Genomic DNA, 16,942 nt, shown 5'->3' with positions numbered 1-16,942 from the left:
ACATGGATGCGCAGTAGTCCTAAAAAGATAAAATTCCCATAAACTACTGCCACACTCCACAGTATAGCCACAGTAGAAAGTTGTCTTTTTACTGTGGTAGAAGTACTTTTTACTCTGGTACTGCTTTAAGGTATATGTTGTTGAGTCCTGGTGATTTTAGAATAGAATCACAGCTTACTAGTAAGTAAGCTGTGATAGAATCACCGAACCACATCTCTGATCTCTGCTTACTTTAGGAACGTGTCTTAAAGCTCATTTTTTAGGTTAAGATATTCGCAAATCTTGCTTATTTTTATTCAGTTTTATTGATTTTAAAAATGAGTGAAGTACAATTCGATAGTGTTCCCAAAATGAATTATGCCGAAGGTAAAAAACCTTTTTTGATAGGTGTTTCAGGAGGGACAGCTAGTGGCAAGGTAGTAATTTTTAGGAAAATTGTAATTGAAAAATTTTAGCAACCTGTTTTTAGAGCACCGTTTGTAAAAGGATTATGGAGAAGTTGGGACAAGTAGATGTGGACCAGAAACAAAGGCAGGTGGTATGTATATCCCAGGACAGCTTTTACAGAGAGTTAACTCCTTCTGAAATCACTAAAGCTGAAAAGGGACAGTTCAACTTTGATCATCCTGGTGCTTTCAACGAAACCTTGATGTATGAGACTTTAACAGATATACTTGCGGGTAAAATGGTTCAGATTCCTACTTATGACTATAAAAACCATGCTTTGTAAGTAAAGGTGTTGAATGTTATTTTTTGTTTGAAGTCTCAGCAATTTTGTTGGTTATTGGTTTTATCCAAATTCTCGTATTTGAGTAGTTTCTTTTGAGTGTCACATATGTGAAAAATATGATCTGACTACTATGAATACTATAATGCACTGCGTCTACTGGTAGATTTGAAAATATTACATAAATTGAAGTTGCTTTCATATCTGAGCAGTTCCTTGATATCTGCACTTGAAATGGTGAGGATGTTCATAGGAATAATGAATAATAATAATAACTATATTGCACTAAAATACATGATGAAAGCGTATACTCGAATGTACGTAGCCGGGAAATTTGAACATTCACCCGAGTACTTTGTGCAGAGATCGTGCATATGTGCATATTATTTTATTTGTATGTTTCAGGCGGAAAGATGAAATACTCACAATTTATCCTGCCGATGTTGTTCTATTCGAAGGCATATTGGTTTTCTACTTTCCGGAAGTTCGGAAATTGTTTCATATGAAATTGTTTGTCGATACTGCTTCAGATACGAGACTTGCCAGAAGAGGTGGATTGAAAATTTGCCATATTTCATTTAAAATAACACCCTATTTTCATTCTAGTTCCACGTGATATAATTGAAAGAGGACGGGATTTGGATCAAGTTTTGAACCAGTATATGAACTTTGTGAAACCAGCTTTCGATGAATTTTGTTCACCAGTAAGTTCATGTTTCAATCTTAGAGGTTGCTTGATTATTTTCAATGTTTATTTTTCTACCATGGAAAAACACTTGATATTTTATGACTCAAAATTTTATAGAACATTTTCAATGGGATGAGAATGACACGTACATTTTAAGGGAGACTAATGAGTCAGGACTAACATTTTTCACAAACTCTATTGGGGCATGCAAAAGATCTGTCATTAATTTTGTTTTTATTGTTTAGTTCTTTAACATTTCGATCTAGATGTAGGTTTTTTAATAGTTCATCTTTACATATTATTAGGATTATTGTTTTATATTGTTTTTTTTTTATAAATACGTATAATGGGGCTGCTGTGTGATTCATGATGTTTGAGAAAGTTTTCAGCAGCGATGATCAACTCTTTGACTATTGAAGTATTAATTCCTAGAACCCCAAAGAATACTTGGCAATGAATTAATTTTAGTTATAATCTGCATATATAGAATCAACTCACAATTTTTTCTAACTCATAGAGCAAGTATTCTACAAAATAAATAATTAAGTTTTTGATTTTCAGACCAAAAAATTTGCAGATGTCATTATACCCAGAGGAGCTGATAACCATGGTAAGTCATAAACTCATTCTTCAGATAACCTGCAGAATTGATGAAAAAGTTGGTACATAATGAAGAAGCATTTGCAAAATCAATACAATAATGAAATCTAAAACTTTATGTGTTATAGGGATTATAGTATTATTTACAGGTAACTTTGTGGCACCTATAAAAAGAATTGCGGCAAATCTTATTTTTCTTATGGTCTCACATTTATCATCTCAACAAATTTATTATCGGTGAAAGACAATTTTCAGTCTTTTAAAAGGTTTCTCACTTGAACGTGTGTGAACTGATCTACACTTTTTGATAAAAAAAATAAGCTGCAATTATATTTGAAAAGCCTGTCACCCAATTTAGATACGATTGTTTTCTTTGTGCATTTTTAAGTATGTATGTTACTTCATACTAAATATTCTTTCATTTCTCTTACTAGTTTCACTGATGAGAAAATTAACCAACTTTCTGGGGACATTTCAGTTCAATGGGGAATGTTCCTCCTGACGAAAATCAAGTAGTTTTCATAAAAGACCTCTAAAACAACGCATTTTTAAATTATTATTTCAACCTCTTTCTTTAAACAATTATTTAAATACTTAAAAAAGAGGAATGAAATAAAGCATTCAACATTTAAAGGGATTCGTTTCTATTTCAATTTCACCATTTGGCAACATCGGTTATAGCTAATAAAGGACAACGAATCTGTTACCTGTATAAGACAAAGATGACATATTTCAGAGGCGTGCTGTTCTGTTTACTTATATTCAGAATTCCGAGACATTCTGTGACATATGACGTTTTGTGCACCTAACCTATCTTCCTTTATATAAATAAATAACAAAACAACTGTTGTTTATGTAGCTTGTGGAGGTGGTATAGAACTATAATTTATATTTTGCCTCAATTGTTGATTTATAAAGATAATTTTCCTTTTTTAAAGTAGAATATCTAGGTACCTATAAATCATTCAACTTGATATAGGCGCTGTTGCCAATATGTGAATTAGAAACAAATCCTTTTGAAAATTAAAACCCAATATTTGAAACATCAATTTGAATACTTTTCGAAGTGAATTTGAAAAACTCATGAATTAAACTCAACTTTATTTTGTTCAAACTTGCATTTGCTGTAATAACCCAAACTGAGGAACATTCCCCATTCTAATTGTGAAGATGAATATGAGGTCTATTCAAAAAATAAGGTGAATGTTCAAATTTCGCGGGCTACGAACATTCGATTAGCGATTTTTTTATATTGTTATGTTGGTACACTTGTATCGGACATATGTTCACAGTTTCAGCTGTTTAGTTTGTTGGTTTGATTTATAAAAGTTAGAAGTGTTTTGCGTGTTTGACGATTTTCTATAAAAAATGGATCAATGAATTTGCATCAAATTTTTTATGGAGGATCGTTGAATCACTATCAGGAAAGTTGCTGAGGATGTTGGCATGTCGATTTGCTCCTGTCATACAAATTTTTCAAAAATTTTGGGCATGAAGCATGTGGTAGTGAAGTTCATTCCACAATTGCTGAATTTTGACGAAAAAATCCGGGTGTTATGATATTGAAACCAGAGTCCAATCGTGTCAATGGAAAAGCCCAGGAGAGCCAAGACCAAAAAAGCACGCCAAGTTCGATGAAATGTCAAGGTTTTGCTCACCGTTTTCTCTGATAACTATTATCTTGAAGTTATGCGCTGTTTGCGAGAAGAAATACGAAGAAAACGTGTGGAAAAACAATTCATGGCTTTTGCATCATGATAATGCATCTGCTCATTGCTGTTCATAATTTTTTGGCCACAAACAACAATGTTGTCATGCCTCAGTCACCGTATTCACTAGATTTAGCTCCCTGCAACTTTTTCCTGCTCTCAAGATTGAAGAGACCCATGAATTGACGTCTACCGCAGTAGTTGACGAAACGTCATAAATATTTTTTTTTGTGAAAATTTAAAATTCACTTTATTTTTCGAACAGACCTCGTGTTTTAAATGAACAGCTATCTCTTAATGCTTTTGCTTCTTTCATCTTTTCATCATATAGCTTCTGGGTGAGTGGTCATAGTCACTGCAATACCTTTTTTCATTTCGGTGTTCACTGTTGAATGTATCAATGCATGAATTTATGTAATCTCAGTGTACATAACTAGTTCGATGAAAAATTTATATTGAAAATTTTGTTGCAGTGGCTATCGATCTTATAGTTCATCACATCTGGGACATATTACACGGACAAAACAGACAGAATGGCTTAGATGCTGGAACGAGAACCCCCAAACTTCTAATACACCATCACAACTAAGTGGTGAAATCATTATTTCTTCATCTTCCTTTGAGAAAATTTTCATTAGGTTGAAAGAGATATATACGGTGTTTATAGAATGATAGAACGGCTAGCTCCTTTTCAAAGATTTTCAAAGACAGTTGTCTAATTGAATGGAACTGACCGATACTTTATGAAAATCCATATTGAAACCTACTCATAAGATTTATTTTGATTTACTCTTCAAAAAGTTTACAAAACCGCGACATCTGTTCCGCTATACAATCGCTATCCCTAGAAAAAGTACTAGCTTTTTGGGTTGAAAAACCTCTACCTTCCCTGTAATTCTTTTATATAATTTTCAAAATTTACTCCTGCAAGCAACCAATAAATAATGTACTGTCAAGGATTTTTATACTCTGGATAGTACTACAAAATACACCAACAACGTATTCCTAAAACCATTCTGTAACTGCTGATAGTTCATATTTTTGTAATATTTTTACTGACAAAAATTAACGTCCCTTTTTTCTAAAGAATCTAACTTGAAACTTTTCGATACAATTTTTTTCAACTGATGCATTTGAATTTTTCCCTCCATACACAGTTGAACCAGACTACTTCTACCTGAATTTCTTCTCATTATTGCAAAGCAGCCTTTTAAAACATTTCCAAGATAAGTTAAACTTGATGTTTTCCATCAGAATATTAGAGGTTTCTTTTACCTATCAATAAGTTTATATCTGTTATTTGAATCCCTAAGAATTCAATTTGTTTAAATGAGCTACCATAGAATTCTTTACAGAAAAGACTCGGCATGGAACAGGAAGTGTACATTTTTTTGACAGATAACTATCTTATGGGTGACAGCTGTCAGGCTAAAAATTTCATCTAACTGCTTGAACGTGGCCAAATGAAGTTACTTTTCATTGAATTGTTGATTTAACAACCTGCCAAGATCAATTTGTAATAATTTCTCGCCTGCAATAAAGTTATTTATGTAATAGGTTTAAAATAATTTGAAATTACCTCTACAAAATGACAAATACCTTAACACAGAATATGTGTTACAGAAACTTGGCCACACAACATCAAAGTGTCGCGAGATGAGTCTCTTCTGTGGTTTTACTGGATTAAAATCAATTATTTCTTCATGATTAAAAGATTTTGAAATATTATATTTACGATTTTTTTTATTTAGTGGTTTCTTTATAAAAACTAATGTTGGATGTAGAAATGAGCAAACTATCTGAACCAACCTCAGACAATAATTTAACAGTTGTCTGATTAATACAGATATTAGCTGCCTATATATCATTTTATAAACACTGCTATGTCACTTTCTTCAGAAATGAGAATTGGAGTTGTAGACTGGCTAGTGATTAAATGTTGTATATTTCATATTTCTAAGAAGAATATAATAATTTTTTTGTTTCTTTTGATAACAAAATATTCTTATAATCGGCTTATTAATTTTTGATCTGATATTTCATGTAATGTCTTAAAATTTTTCTTAAGTTTTGTGACTATTTAACGGCTCTACCTTAATTTTAATTAATATTAGTATTTGCATGACTGTTCGAAAATTTAATTATGTTGTAGATATTTGAATTTGATTGAAATGCCTATTTGGAGGTATCAATTTTATTCTTTGATTGATCATAAGTCATAACATTGTTAGGTCTAATAGCTGAAAAGAACAATTACCGTTACAAAAACTTTTGTAATGTGAGATTGTGGTATGATTTATGTGATGGTAACTGAACGAAGATGAATCATGATGTCCAATATCAAGTAGTGAATTATTTTCAGTCACATAATGTAAGATTGGAAAATTAATTTATTGAAGTAAACATTCGGATATCACTGAAAAGAATGCAAAATAATCAGTGAATTTTTTTTACTTACTAGGTGGTACAGAAAAAAATGAAAACCAAAGTATTAATTAGTTATTGATATTGATAATTTAATATTTTGTGATACATTGGACTGTAACAGTATTTTTTTCGACTCGAATTATTCAAACTGAAAAAAAAATTATTGGCAATAATCGAGGAAGAATAACAACACGCCACCCTTCTACAAGTCTCACCTTTGCTCTTCCTGAAAACCTAAATTTTCTTTCAACTATTTACATAAGCTTTCAACTCGGTTTTTTATGATTGTTTAATGTTGGAAATTGTTGAAATTCTTATTTTCAAATCTATAGGTTACTTTTGAAAAACTTTTATTTGGTGATATAGTATTTTTAATATAAAATATTATTCTAATAGGTGGAGGCATACAATATAACTTTCTGTGTGAAGAATAACGGTCATTTAGTTTTTAATGTTTCCAATTTAAAATTACACAAAGAAGGTAATCAACTATAGGTCATTTTTGAAAGCAGTAATAATAACTTGAAATATGATATGAAACAACTTCACCTGGAAATTCGTATTATCAACGTCACATTCGGTGAAAACTTAAAAATTGGATGTTTTTTATTTATTACTGTCTACAAAGTTACCATGCCATTACAATTATTCTTTTTGAGTTATTTATTACTGCATGCCTTTTAAAAATGAACTGTAGCAACAATTCCTCGAAGACAGTATTGAAAAAAATCTCTCAGTAGTCTAAGCAAGAAGTTTCCGTTCACGATTTTCCATCTACCTTCGCTTCAAAATTTATGATTGAGGGGTCATTTAAAATGGAATTTTGGAAACCTAAAAAAGAAAAAAGGTCCTGCCAAAAAAACTTACAAAAGTTAGAAACAGATAGGTAAAAACAAAAATGGATTTTCGCTTTTTGGATGTGTAACTTGTCAACACTAGGAAGAGACTTGAGAATTCTATCTCTCTCTCTCTCTCTCTCTCTCCACACACAGAGTCTCCTAACAAACGCGCATCTAGAGGGCGCGACGATATAAAAATTTAGAAATCTCACAAATCAGCTGCTATTTATAACTTTAGCAAGTTTTTTGGGCGGGATTTCAAATTTCCCAAAAAGTTTTGAAATGCTATTCCACATCGAATAACATTTCATCGAAATTTTCTGTGACGGCAGACGGAACATAGTTGAAAATGATCTTGTTGATTAGACTACAATTATTGTTATCACAGTTGGTTAATTTGTGATGACATGTTAAGTCTGATTTGATGTTGGATTGATTAAACAGAACTGCATTTGTATTCAACTTTGATATTAACTCCGACATTTTCTTTTTGATACCGATAAATTTTACAAATATCGAACCAAGACTGTAATAATATCTGATGCACAAAAGTCAATTGTACCAATTTTTACCCTAGTATACATATTTCTTACGAAGATGTATGGAATTTTGGTAATTTGCTTAGTGTCAATAAATGTTGATAAACAAACGATATGTTTCATTTAAAAAACGAGTATGAAATGATATAGGGGAGACATCCCAACAGTGAGACAATTTTTTTTTATTTTAGTGTAATTTTGTTTTTATCCATCCAAAATGAAAAAATTAAACGCCGGCATTTGCGTTAACATTTACACACATCGGAAAAGTCTAGGGATATTTTTATAACATACTAAATATCATAAAAATAAATGCATGAGGTCGTTTAATTTCGATCAAATTGGTACACTCGACCACCCTGTAGATTTCTATGGGTTGAACAAAGCCTGCAAAAACGGTAACTAATCTTTTATCAAGTTTTTTACAAACTGTAGGTTTTCGGCTAAAATGAATAATCTGAAAGTGTCGAGTTTGTACATTCTATGCAGTTCTTGCTCAGCAATTAAACTGGAAGTATTGTGCTTTAACATGGAACGCCATCACTTACCATTGGCTGAGATGAATAGAGCTGTAAGGCTTCTTCAAGGTGGCATGCGACAAAATGATGTAGCTCTTCGTTTGGGGGTCTCCCAAAGTGTTATCAGTCGATTGTGGCGGCGTTTCCGTGAAACTGGCAGTCCAGCCGAACATCCAGGGCGAGGACGCGCTACAACTGCAGTTCAAGACCAATTTTTGGTCTTAACCGCAAGAAGACAACCGACAATCACAGCACCTGAGTTGGTTAACGTGTTGCAGCAGACGCACCAGGTCGCATATGCCCAACAATGAGACAGTGCCCAAAAGTGAGACGCTGTCTCACTGTTGGGCACGTGTAGTCGGCAGCCATTTTGTAACCTCACTTATACAATAAAATTTATAGAGACAAAATGATCCCACTCTTGTAATCTACATAAAAAATACTTACCTTTAACCTAGGCAGATCACCAAAATACTTTCTTTTACTTCCGAAAACACGAACTGACAAAACTTGAAATTATTTACTTACACACGTGGAAATTAAATTAATTTAAACGGCGCGTGCATCTTTGCCAGCCACGTGTTCAACACTGTCGGCGATTATTTGTTGGTATGTAAGGTTTCTGCTCACCAATGGAAAACCTAGTCGGTCGCGTGATAAGTGGGGGAGAGACAGTGTCTCACTGTAGGACCTGTCTCACTGTTGGGCTGGCTCCCCTACTGCTACGTCCAAAAAATACTGGGAACTGGTCGATGAAAAGAAAAATATATATTCATCAAAATTCATTCTATCACCTTCGAAATGACCCCTTCCGAGATAATACACTTACGCCAACGAACTACTCAATCATCAAAATATTTTTTGAACTCATTTTTTGGAATTTACTTCAGTACTAGCTCCGAATCCTCTTTTGTCTGCATCGACTGAAAAGAAAAAATACGGTGACTGTTCGATAAGATTTGTTTAGTTTTTGGCCAGTGGTTGCATATCTTGGAGAAGATCCATGGCCTTCGAACCCGAGGTGATTTAGAATTGGGGTGAAAATAACCAGGTTCAACCACAAACTTTCTGTTCTGCTTCGACAAGTTTGTTGGGGGTTAAAATGGGCACCTATATGTCTTGGCACAGTCATGTCGCTAGAATTGCAAAAGCACTGTTCCGAACCAAATAACTTCCAAGTTTGGAAACTGAAGTTGATTTGTTTCTTATGATTTTTTTTACAGTCTCAATATCAAATTACTTATTCAGGTTGGCTTGTTTCAATGAACCTTTTTCCTGGATATGCCAAACGGACCAATCGAGCTATGTCGGCTTCAAACTCCTGTAGGGATTCTCCTGATTTCTGGCAGCGGTTCTTCAGCTGTGAATGGTAAACGTGCTCTAGGTGGGCCTGTCCATACCGCAGCTCAAGATGCTTCACAAGTTGATCATAGTCTTCCTGTTCCTGGGCCGTGAGGGTTTGCAGAATATTCGTTGCTTCTCCACGTAACGCCAATGTTAATGCTAATCCATTCGCTCTGGCTGCAGCTTCAAATTGTCGGTGGTAATTTGCCCAAGGAGTTTTTCCATCGAACCGGGGCAGCTTCATGGAGAGCTTTCCTGGTTTAGAACTGGCTTTGAACTCTTTTAGTTCCGGAATGGAGTTTTCGGAAACATTTTCTGTGGTGTGGGCAGAATTAATGATTTGGTTTTGCAACTTGTTAATTGTTTTTTTCATCTTGCTGATTTCTGCCTCGAATCCGCCTTTGATTTCATTGCCTAACTTTTTTTCCATTTTCTTCATTTCTGCTTCTCCTCAAAACTTACCGAATTTTGTTGAAGTTCATCTTTCAGCGATTTGGTGTTCTCATCGAGTTTGCTCATTATTGACCCCAAATCACCCCCAGAAACTTCGAATAAATATGTTTCGGAATCTTCTCCTGATTCCTGATGAAGGATAACACTAAAACGGTGGCTTGCATGCCGTAATTTAAAAGTAACTGAAAAAAAAAGTGAATTGATAGACAGGTTAGTACCTATATAGACTCTAGTAAAAGAGTAGCGGTAGATTCAAACTGTAATAAAATAAATTTAAAATAATTATGAATTTCAGATTTATTTTATTTCCGAGTGAAATATGAATCAAATATAGATGGTAATGAAATAAATTTAATTAAATATTATAAATGAATATGATTTGATAAACTTGATAAACGATTGAGGTTATATCTTATTCTAATCAATGGTAATTAAAAATTTACTATTCATTTCATGTTTAGAGCATATATATGAATATTTATTTATTTTTTGCACTGTTAAATCCACTGTCCTCGAAGCATGTCTCCATTTCTTACATCTAACCTCAATAATATGAGGTTTTATAAATGGTATAAAAAACACGTTTTCTTGCGAATATCGATTATCCGACGTACAATTTGCAAAATAGAAATGCTTTGTTGCCATTATACTAGCACAAAATAATGTTTAATATCAGATTTATATTTTTACATAATAAATTAATATTACTTAAATAACACTGTTTTACATGTGAATAGTTTATGTTTGTCCCCACTACTAGTGCTGCCTCTCGTAACACGTTCGCTGTACTATTCTCAGAAAAAAGGCTCATTGAAACGCTCTGTATCTGGTTGAATGTGATAGTTGATCGAGGAATATCTAACCACAGCACATCTGTAAATTTTATAAGTTGAATAATTATAATTATGGTTGAAAGGGAAGCCCGAGAAAAGTAAAGAAAATAATGTATTCAAAATGTTATGCGATTCTTGTTTATAACTCAAAAAAATTGACAATCAATTCTATTATCTATGATATATCTGTGAGAATAATATTTTTATTACATTTCAGTCGCAATTGATCTGATTGTGCAACACATCCGAGATATTTTAAACGATAGGAGGAGTTCGGAAGAACGGCAGATCAGCCCTCCAAAAATACATCAACATCATACTTCTCAAGGTTCCCCATCCAGGCCTCCTAGAAATGTTAATGCTGAAGCCTTGTTTGAAAGAAGGCATTAGAAGAGAAGATGCTAGAGAATGTAAATGTAATTTATTCGACATTTGTTGAAATAAGAGAGGGGGAATTTAGGTATTTTTTTCAGGAGCACTTTTTTGAGAAAGTCAATACAGGGAGATTGACTTGAATAAAGGTCTGGTAGTTCTAAATTTTCGACATGTCGTCTAGGATGGTTGAACGTGTTTAAAAACCGAAAAAATTTGGAACTTTCTCCACACTACTTATATCTAATTTTTTTTTATATCTTTTTCCTAATATCAACTGTATTCATCATACCTCTGGTCGATTTGTCATCTTCTATGAATACATCTTCCAAAAAATGTATCAAAGCATATGATAACGCCTGTGAGACAGATATGTAAGACAAAAAACTAATACGATTCCACTTGAGAAACGTGTTGTTTCGTTTTATATAGTTGGCAATAAAATTATTGAACTTTTCTTTATCGCTTGCGAAAATTGAAACTTTTTGGCTTGGCATTTGTCTAAGCAAATTGTTTCTCTCTTAATGAGTCACTTGCCAATGAAAGTAGATAATATTTACAAACGAATTCTCTCAATGTAAGCGTTGGTTCATTCTATTGACATACAGTTTACAATATGGAAACATTTCAGGATAATTCGATTCCAAGAACTTGTCGTTTCCAGTTTCCATATATTTCATTGTCCAGCCAAACATTTCTCCTGTCAACTAGCAGGTGTTTTCTTTCAACTCCAAACTATCTTGATTTTTTTATGGTAAAAGTTCTTTAACATTGTTCCAGAGTGACATATGTCAAACTCGTAGGTCCTATCCCCATAGTTCAACAGGAGATAAACTGAATTCTTATTTCCCTTTTCCATGAAATCAACCAATGTCGAACCTCTTACAAGTGTCTAGTTTGTTTTTTGTTGCTTTGCCTTAACAAGCAATAATTTAGATTCATAAGACTCATTTCAAATATGTGGGTTCTAGAAGTAGCTTTCCTGCATGTGATTTGACATTAAAAGTAATGGAATGTATAAATATAATAATGAGTTATATAAATCAGGGACACTTCTGTCTTTGGATCGTCTAAGCCGAGATAATAATAATATAAAATTTTATAATCCACTTGAGAGTCTTTCAAAAAGAGAATAATAAAGGTCCCCTTTATTCACGCCGGTTTCCAGGCCGGGACAGACGGGACTGTATATGTGGGAAAAAAATCAAAGGGTCTCCGTAGCAGGAGGCGACTTGATAAAAAAAATATATCTATTGTTTTTATAATCGAAAAAATTCAACAAAAATGGGTGGCAGCATTGCTTCGAGTAAAACCGCTGAGCCCCTCGACGAAGTTCCTGTCAACTTTGATAGGAGGAGCCTGGCCAAATGCGCCCGAGTGGGAAGCAACGACCACTAATAAGAGAGAGTGAGAAAACCACTTCTCATCTTCAATGAACAGACCATAACACACAGAATATAGAAAGATAATTTTCATGATGTCTGTGTTGATTTTCAAAGCCAAAGAGTAAATTTAAACAATCTATTCAAGCCATGGAAACAGGATGGTCCAATTAAAGTACAGGAAAAGTTCCACTTATTGTGAGTGAGTGATTCGTTTGTCAATTTGATTTATAAATCGCATCAGCTTCTGCATCATCCTTGTTATAGGGATCCTTGGAGACTGATTGACTTTAGCCAGAAACTGTTTATAAAAACATATCAGAATATGTCAAATTTCATTGCGGGAATTAGTTAGCACAAATTTTTTTAGCCCTTATTACAGTTGTCAGCTTGTAAGTAATGATAGAAATGATACTGTGCGGTTCAGTTTTACAATTAATAATGACGTGTTATGATGTTTTTGGCATAACAATTTGGAATTAACCAAATACATATTTTTTTTAGAGTTTCAAGAGAAACTGTAAAGCTTTTCCTACTTTATTGTAAGTCAAGAAAAAGTCCTTGATATATAATTGTTATATTATACTTTTAACAGTTAGAGTTTTATTTATACAGATTATTTAGAAGTTGTTGAATTACAAATATTGTATCTAAAATTCACTTTATTATGGTTTGCGTAATTTGGATAATAATTTCATAAAAATTTAAGCTAAACAAAAAGAGAAAACCGGGTGTTTAAAACAGAAGCTGTTAGTTTTGAAATTTCTTCCGGACAATTTTCTCCCTAGAGAAGAAAATGTACTATTTTCCTGTAATAATTTCCTTTTACTTTTAAACAAAATTTATAAATATGACTGAATATTACAACTTTTTCTTCAGAAGTTTATGTTGTGCAACTACTTTTCTTATCAGTTCAGTTTACAATTCATTACATTTGGGAAAATTTTCCCTTGGTCGATTGATAAAATTGACTTTAAATTATACAATTCGACTTGTTATGCTGTTTTTGTTCAATTTGTTTCTTTGTAACAAGTGTTTCAGATATAAAATAACAGGTAATGAGTAATGATAGATATTGAAATCATCAATAAACATGTTTCCTCAAAATGTATCACGGTTGGTTTTAAAACTTAATAACATCTTGATGGACGTGTTATATTATCAACTTAGTTATGTAGTTATGAACATATATTACGAATTTAAATCATTGAATGGCACTCTAGAATTAGGAAAATATGTTTGAAATTATGAATGTGATGAATTTTATCATCCTTGTTTAATTTAAGTATTATTCATTAATTTATATTGTGCTCTCTATATGTTACAAATTGTGACATCTAAAAAACGGATGTAGAGAAAAATGTATCATCGAATTAAGAGCAACTATACTCTATCAATTATCATAGAAGGCAGCTTTGACATTGAATTTTGATTTTTCAGTTTCTGTGTTTGTAGAAGAAAATCGGTACTAACATACATGTAGTAACATGTTGGCACTTTAATTTCAATACATTATTTTTGTGCCTCTTTTTGTTGAGCATATTGTTATATAATGTTCATAAAATAAATATATGCTACATGTCAATGGATCTTCACAGTGATATTGAGATAACCCCAAAGGTGAAAACTACATGTACGATAATAGCACTTCGTTTTTTTAGTAGTTTTTGGTTTTTTTGGCAACACCGTAAACTTATTCATATTGCATTTTGATTTTCTTCTTCTTCTGTATTCTTGTTGTTCTGGCTGTCCGTACGACATTGCCAACTTGTCTTTTTGAGGTTGATTCAATGGTTCGTTCCGAAATTGAGAAGAAGTTCATACCACGAAACAAAAACTTTGTTTGGAATTTTGTTAAAGTGATATTTTATTGAGTAGTACTGATTGGTAAGTTATGTCATTTATTCATTCATGTACTTTTTCTGCTTTACAAAAATCATATACATTTTGGAACGTGGTTTGGAAGAGGGGGTAAAATTCAATGGTAGTGAAGTTCACAGTTATTTTTGAAACTTCGATTTTCCTGAACCATTTTTTCATATATCTATCAACGAATAATATTGATTTCATCATTTTCTCCGGAAAGTGTTTGCTCTAACAATAAAAATAGGGAGTTTACTTTTATTATAGGGTCGTGAATATCCCTTCTCAGAAATATATCAATGATAAATTGAATGACTCATTAGTTTAAGCCCATTCCTTTCTCCCTGAAACAAAATTATGGGTGCGCCATTGATCAGTGAGGGGTCTGCTCTAATTGAATGATTTAAAAGTGTGCCTCCAGCAATCAAATACCCACTTAGTATATCAGTAATGGAGGGCACTCCATTCCTTTGAAAACAATTATATTTTTGAGTGTCTGTAGATGTAGGGCTTGCATAAAGTGTTCGGAATTTCTGGTGTCGTTTTCAATTACAAGGTTTGAAATTTATAAAGTATAGTGGATTGTTTCAAATTATTGTTTTTGTGAAATCGTTAGATTTTGAGTGCGTATAACTCTCAAAAGCAATATAAATATTGCTTTTGAGTGTCATACACACTCAACGATCACCAATCGGCATATGCTGTCTCAAATTTCAGGTTATGTGATTGATCAGTGACATTTAATGAGATTGGCGAGACTGAAAGTGATCATATTTGTAACTAAAATGGCAATTGCAAGAAAAATTGTGGTAATAAATTCAGATTCGCTCATTTTCTACTACTGCAATGGTAATTACAACAGGTCACAATGAGAATTGTAAAGCGGCCATTACATGAACCATTGATATATCTACAGTTAGAAAAATATTGCTGGTATTCTGCCCGGATTTTGTTTTCTCTGAGTTCTGCTTGAGAAGGGATATTTACTTTTCTGACTAGTTATTCATTTTATGCTTCCTATACTGATTTACGAAAGTGGAAGTGGTATGAAAACTAAGCAACATTTTTCAAAACGCGGTACTTGCTTTTTTCAATAGTATTACATAAATTATTTAAATTGTTTATTTGTTGTTTGTTATACCTTCTTTTCGAAAATGAAATAAAAAAATTGTTGATAAAAATGTTTGTCTTTCAGTCTATATTGTAATAACCTTTCTACAAAAATTAAATATTACGAATGAAACTAGTTTAGGCACACCACAGAAGATTATTACATGGGCGTTTTTACTTGATTTCACAAATGCTTTCATCTTGCATTATAAACCAAGTTTCATATCCTATTTCAAAGCCAACTAAAATGCGTTTTAACGAATAATTTTGTATGAATATCTTTGAGTTTTGTTCAATAAAAATTGATCTTTGAAATATCAAATGTGCTTTCACTGGTGCTTTATTCAATTTTGATCTGTTTAAATCTGTTTAAAATCTGATTTTCCGTTAGCTGTCGCCCCCATACGAACGACAACTCTCAGAAGTTGAGAAACTTGTGCGAGCTAAGGACTGAAGAGGTCTTACCTTTCAACGTGTGATTCCTAACACCTAACCTAACCTAACACGGTGATGTATAAATAATTATGGTGTCATTTGTAAAAAATTACATTCTGAAAACATGAATGTTTATTAGAAATTTTCCAAAAAAGATGCGTTAGGTACCATTACGAAAATGTCGAAAGAAATGTACAAAAAGATGAAGGAACACAAGCTAGTAAAGTTGATACTGGAATAGAAGAAAACAGCCGAAAACAAAGGTGAAATAAGCTACAATTTTTGGAGTATTCGGACGAGGATTTGCTCAGGACAGTTAAGAGCACAGAAAGAGGTGAAATCTTTTTCAGTTATGCGCCCAGACTTCATAACATTTCAAAAAGCACATCATTACGAATTGAAATACTCGTGGAGGGAAGATGGGACCAATTTCCATTTTTAGTGAAAACGAACAGAGTGATTTGGTTACTGGAAACAAAGCAAAGTTAGAATTCCCCTTTTGCGGGGCGGATCTACACAAAACATCTCAAAGCTTTGTAAGAAACCGAATCCTTTCAAAGATGACTGACTAGTAAATGGATGGTTATCCTCGTTCCTCAGACGTTCTTCTGAGATCATCAAAATAAATACCAAGGCGATTTCCAAGGCACGAACTGCTGTATGGACCACCATGGACGGATATAGCATTCAAAAATACGTGCAAATAATAAATTTGCTTTATCAAAATGCGCGTTGTGCGGGCAACGTACCGCGCGCTTTTACGGTCGCCATAATCGTCCTACTGAGAGGATTATTCGCATTATGGTGGATAAATTTGAATCCACTGGTTCAGTAAACGATCGACCAACACCTGTACGTTGACGAAACGCAAGATCCGCCCATAACATCGCCGCTGTCTGAGAGAGTGTGCAGGAGAATCCGAACCACTCGATTTCGTGTCGCTCACAAGAATTCAGCCTTTCGCAGATCACAACTTGGCAAATATTGCGTCGTGACTTAGGTCTGCACCCGTACAAAATTCAACTGACCCAGGAACTAGATGTAAACAGCTGGCAACTGAGCCTAATTTTAATCGAAAAATCAACCATTCCTGGATGAATGGG

The 16,942-nt window shown here is 33.2% G+C and overlaps 1 protein-coding gene across 2 annotated transcripts; it reads left to right on the top strand.

Moving 5' to 3' along the window:
* The first annotated feature begins 5 nt into the window (after positions 1-5).
* Positions 6-12,593, top strand: Uck (Uridine-cytidine kinase). 2 transcript variants are annotated; one of them, XM_074182979.1, is made up of 7 exons: positions 6-130; positions 264-416; positions 470-726; positions 1,133-1,278; positions 1,334-1,431; positions 1,977-2,025; positions 10,895-12,593. In XM_074182979.1, the coding sequence occupies exons 2-7, from the start codon at positions 318-320 to the stop codon at positions 11,065-11,067; spliced, it is 822 nt and encodes a 273-aa protein (XP_074039080.1). In that variant the 5' UTR covers positions 6-130; positions 264-317; the 3' UTR covers positions 11,068-12,593. The 2 variants fall into 2 exon arrangements, with proteins under 2 accessions (XP_074039080.1, XP_023019924.2); XM_023164156.2 differs by lacking the exon at positions 10,895-12,593 and adding an exon at positions 4,198-7,639 and having other exon boundaries at positions 41-416.
* Positions 12,594-16,942: the final 4,349 nt, after the last annotated feature.

Source organism: Leptinotarsa decemlineata, unplaced genomic scaffold, assembly GCF_025532065.1.
Source record: "Leptinotarsa decemlineata unplaced genomic scaffold, Ldec_3_MD MMD2_tig00026330_RagTag_RagTag, whole genome shotgun sequence".
Taxonomy (NCBI): domain Eukaryota; kingdom Metazoa; phylum Arthropoda; class Insecta; order Coleoptera; family Chrysomelidae; genus Leptinotarsa; species Leptinotarsa decemlineata.
Note: the sequence above shows the minus strand (reverse complement) of the source record. Positions and strands in the feature narration are given on the sequence as shown.

What these genes read in the sequence shown, in the direction of transcription:
- Uck (XM_074182979.1), top strand. Translation starts at nt 318, where the DNA reads ATGAGTGAAGTACAATTCGATAGTGTTCCCAAAATGAATTATGCCGAA. An exon ending in GAGGGACAGCTAGTGGCAAG is followed by an intron (nt 417 to 469) that starts GTAGTAATTTTT and finishes ACCTGTTTTTAG; the next exon opens with AGCACCGTTTGTAAAAGGAT. An exon ending in CAGAGGAGCTGATAACCATG is followed by an intron (nt 2,026 to 10,894) that starts GTAAGTCATAAA and finishes ATTACATTTCAG; the next exon opens with TCGCAATTGATCTGATTGTG.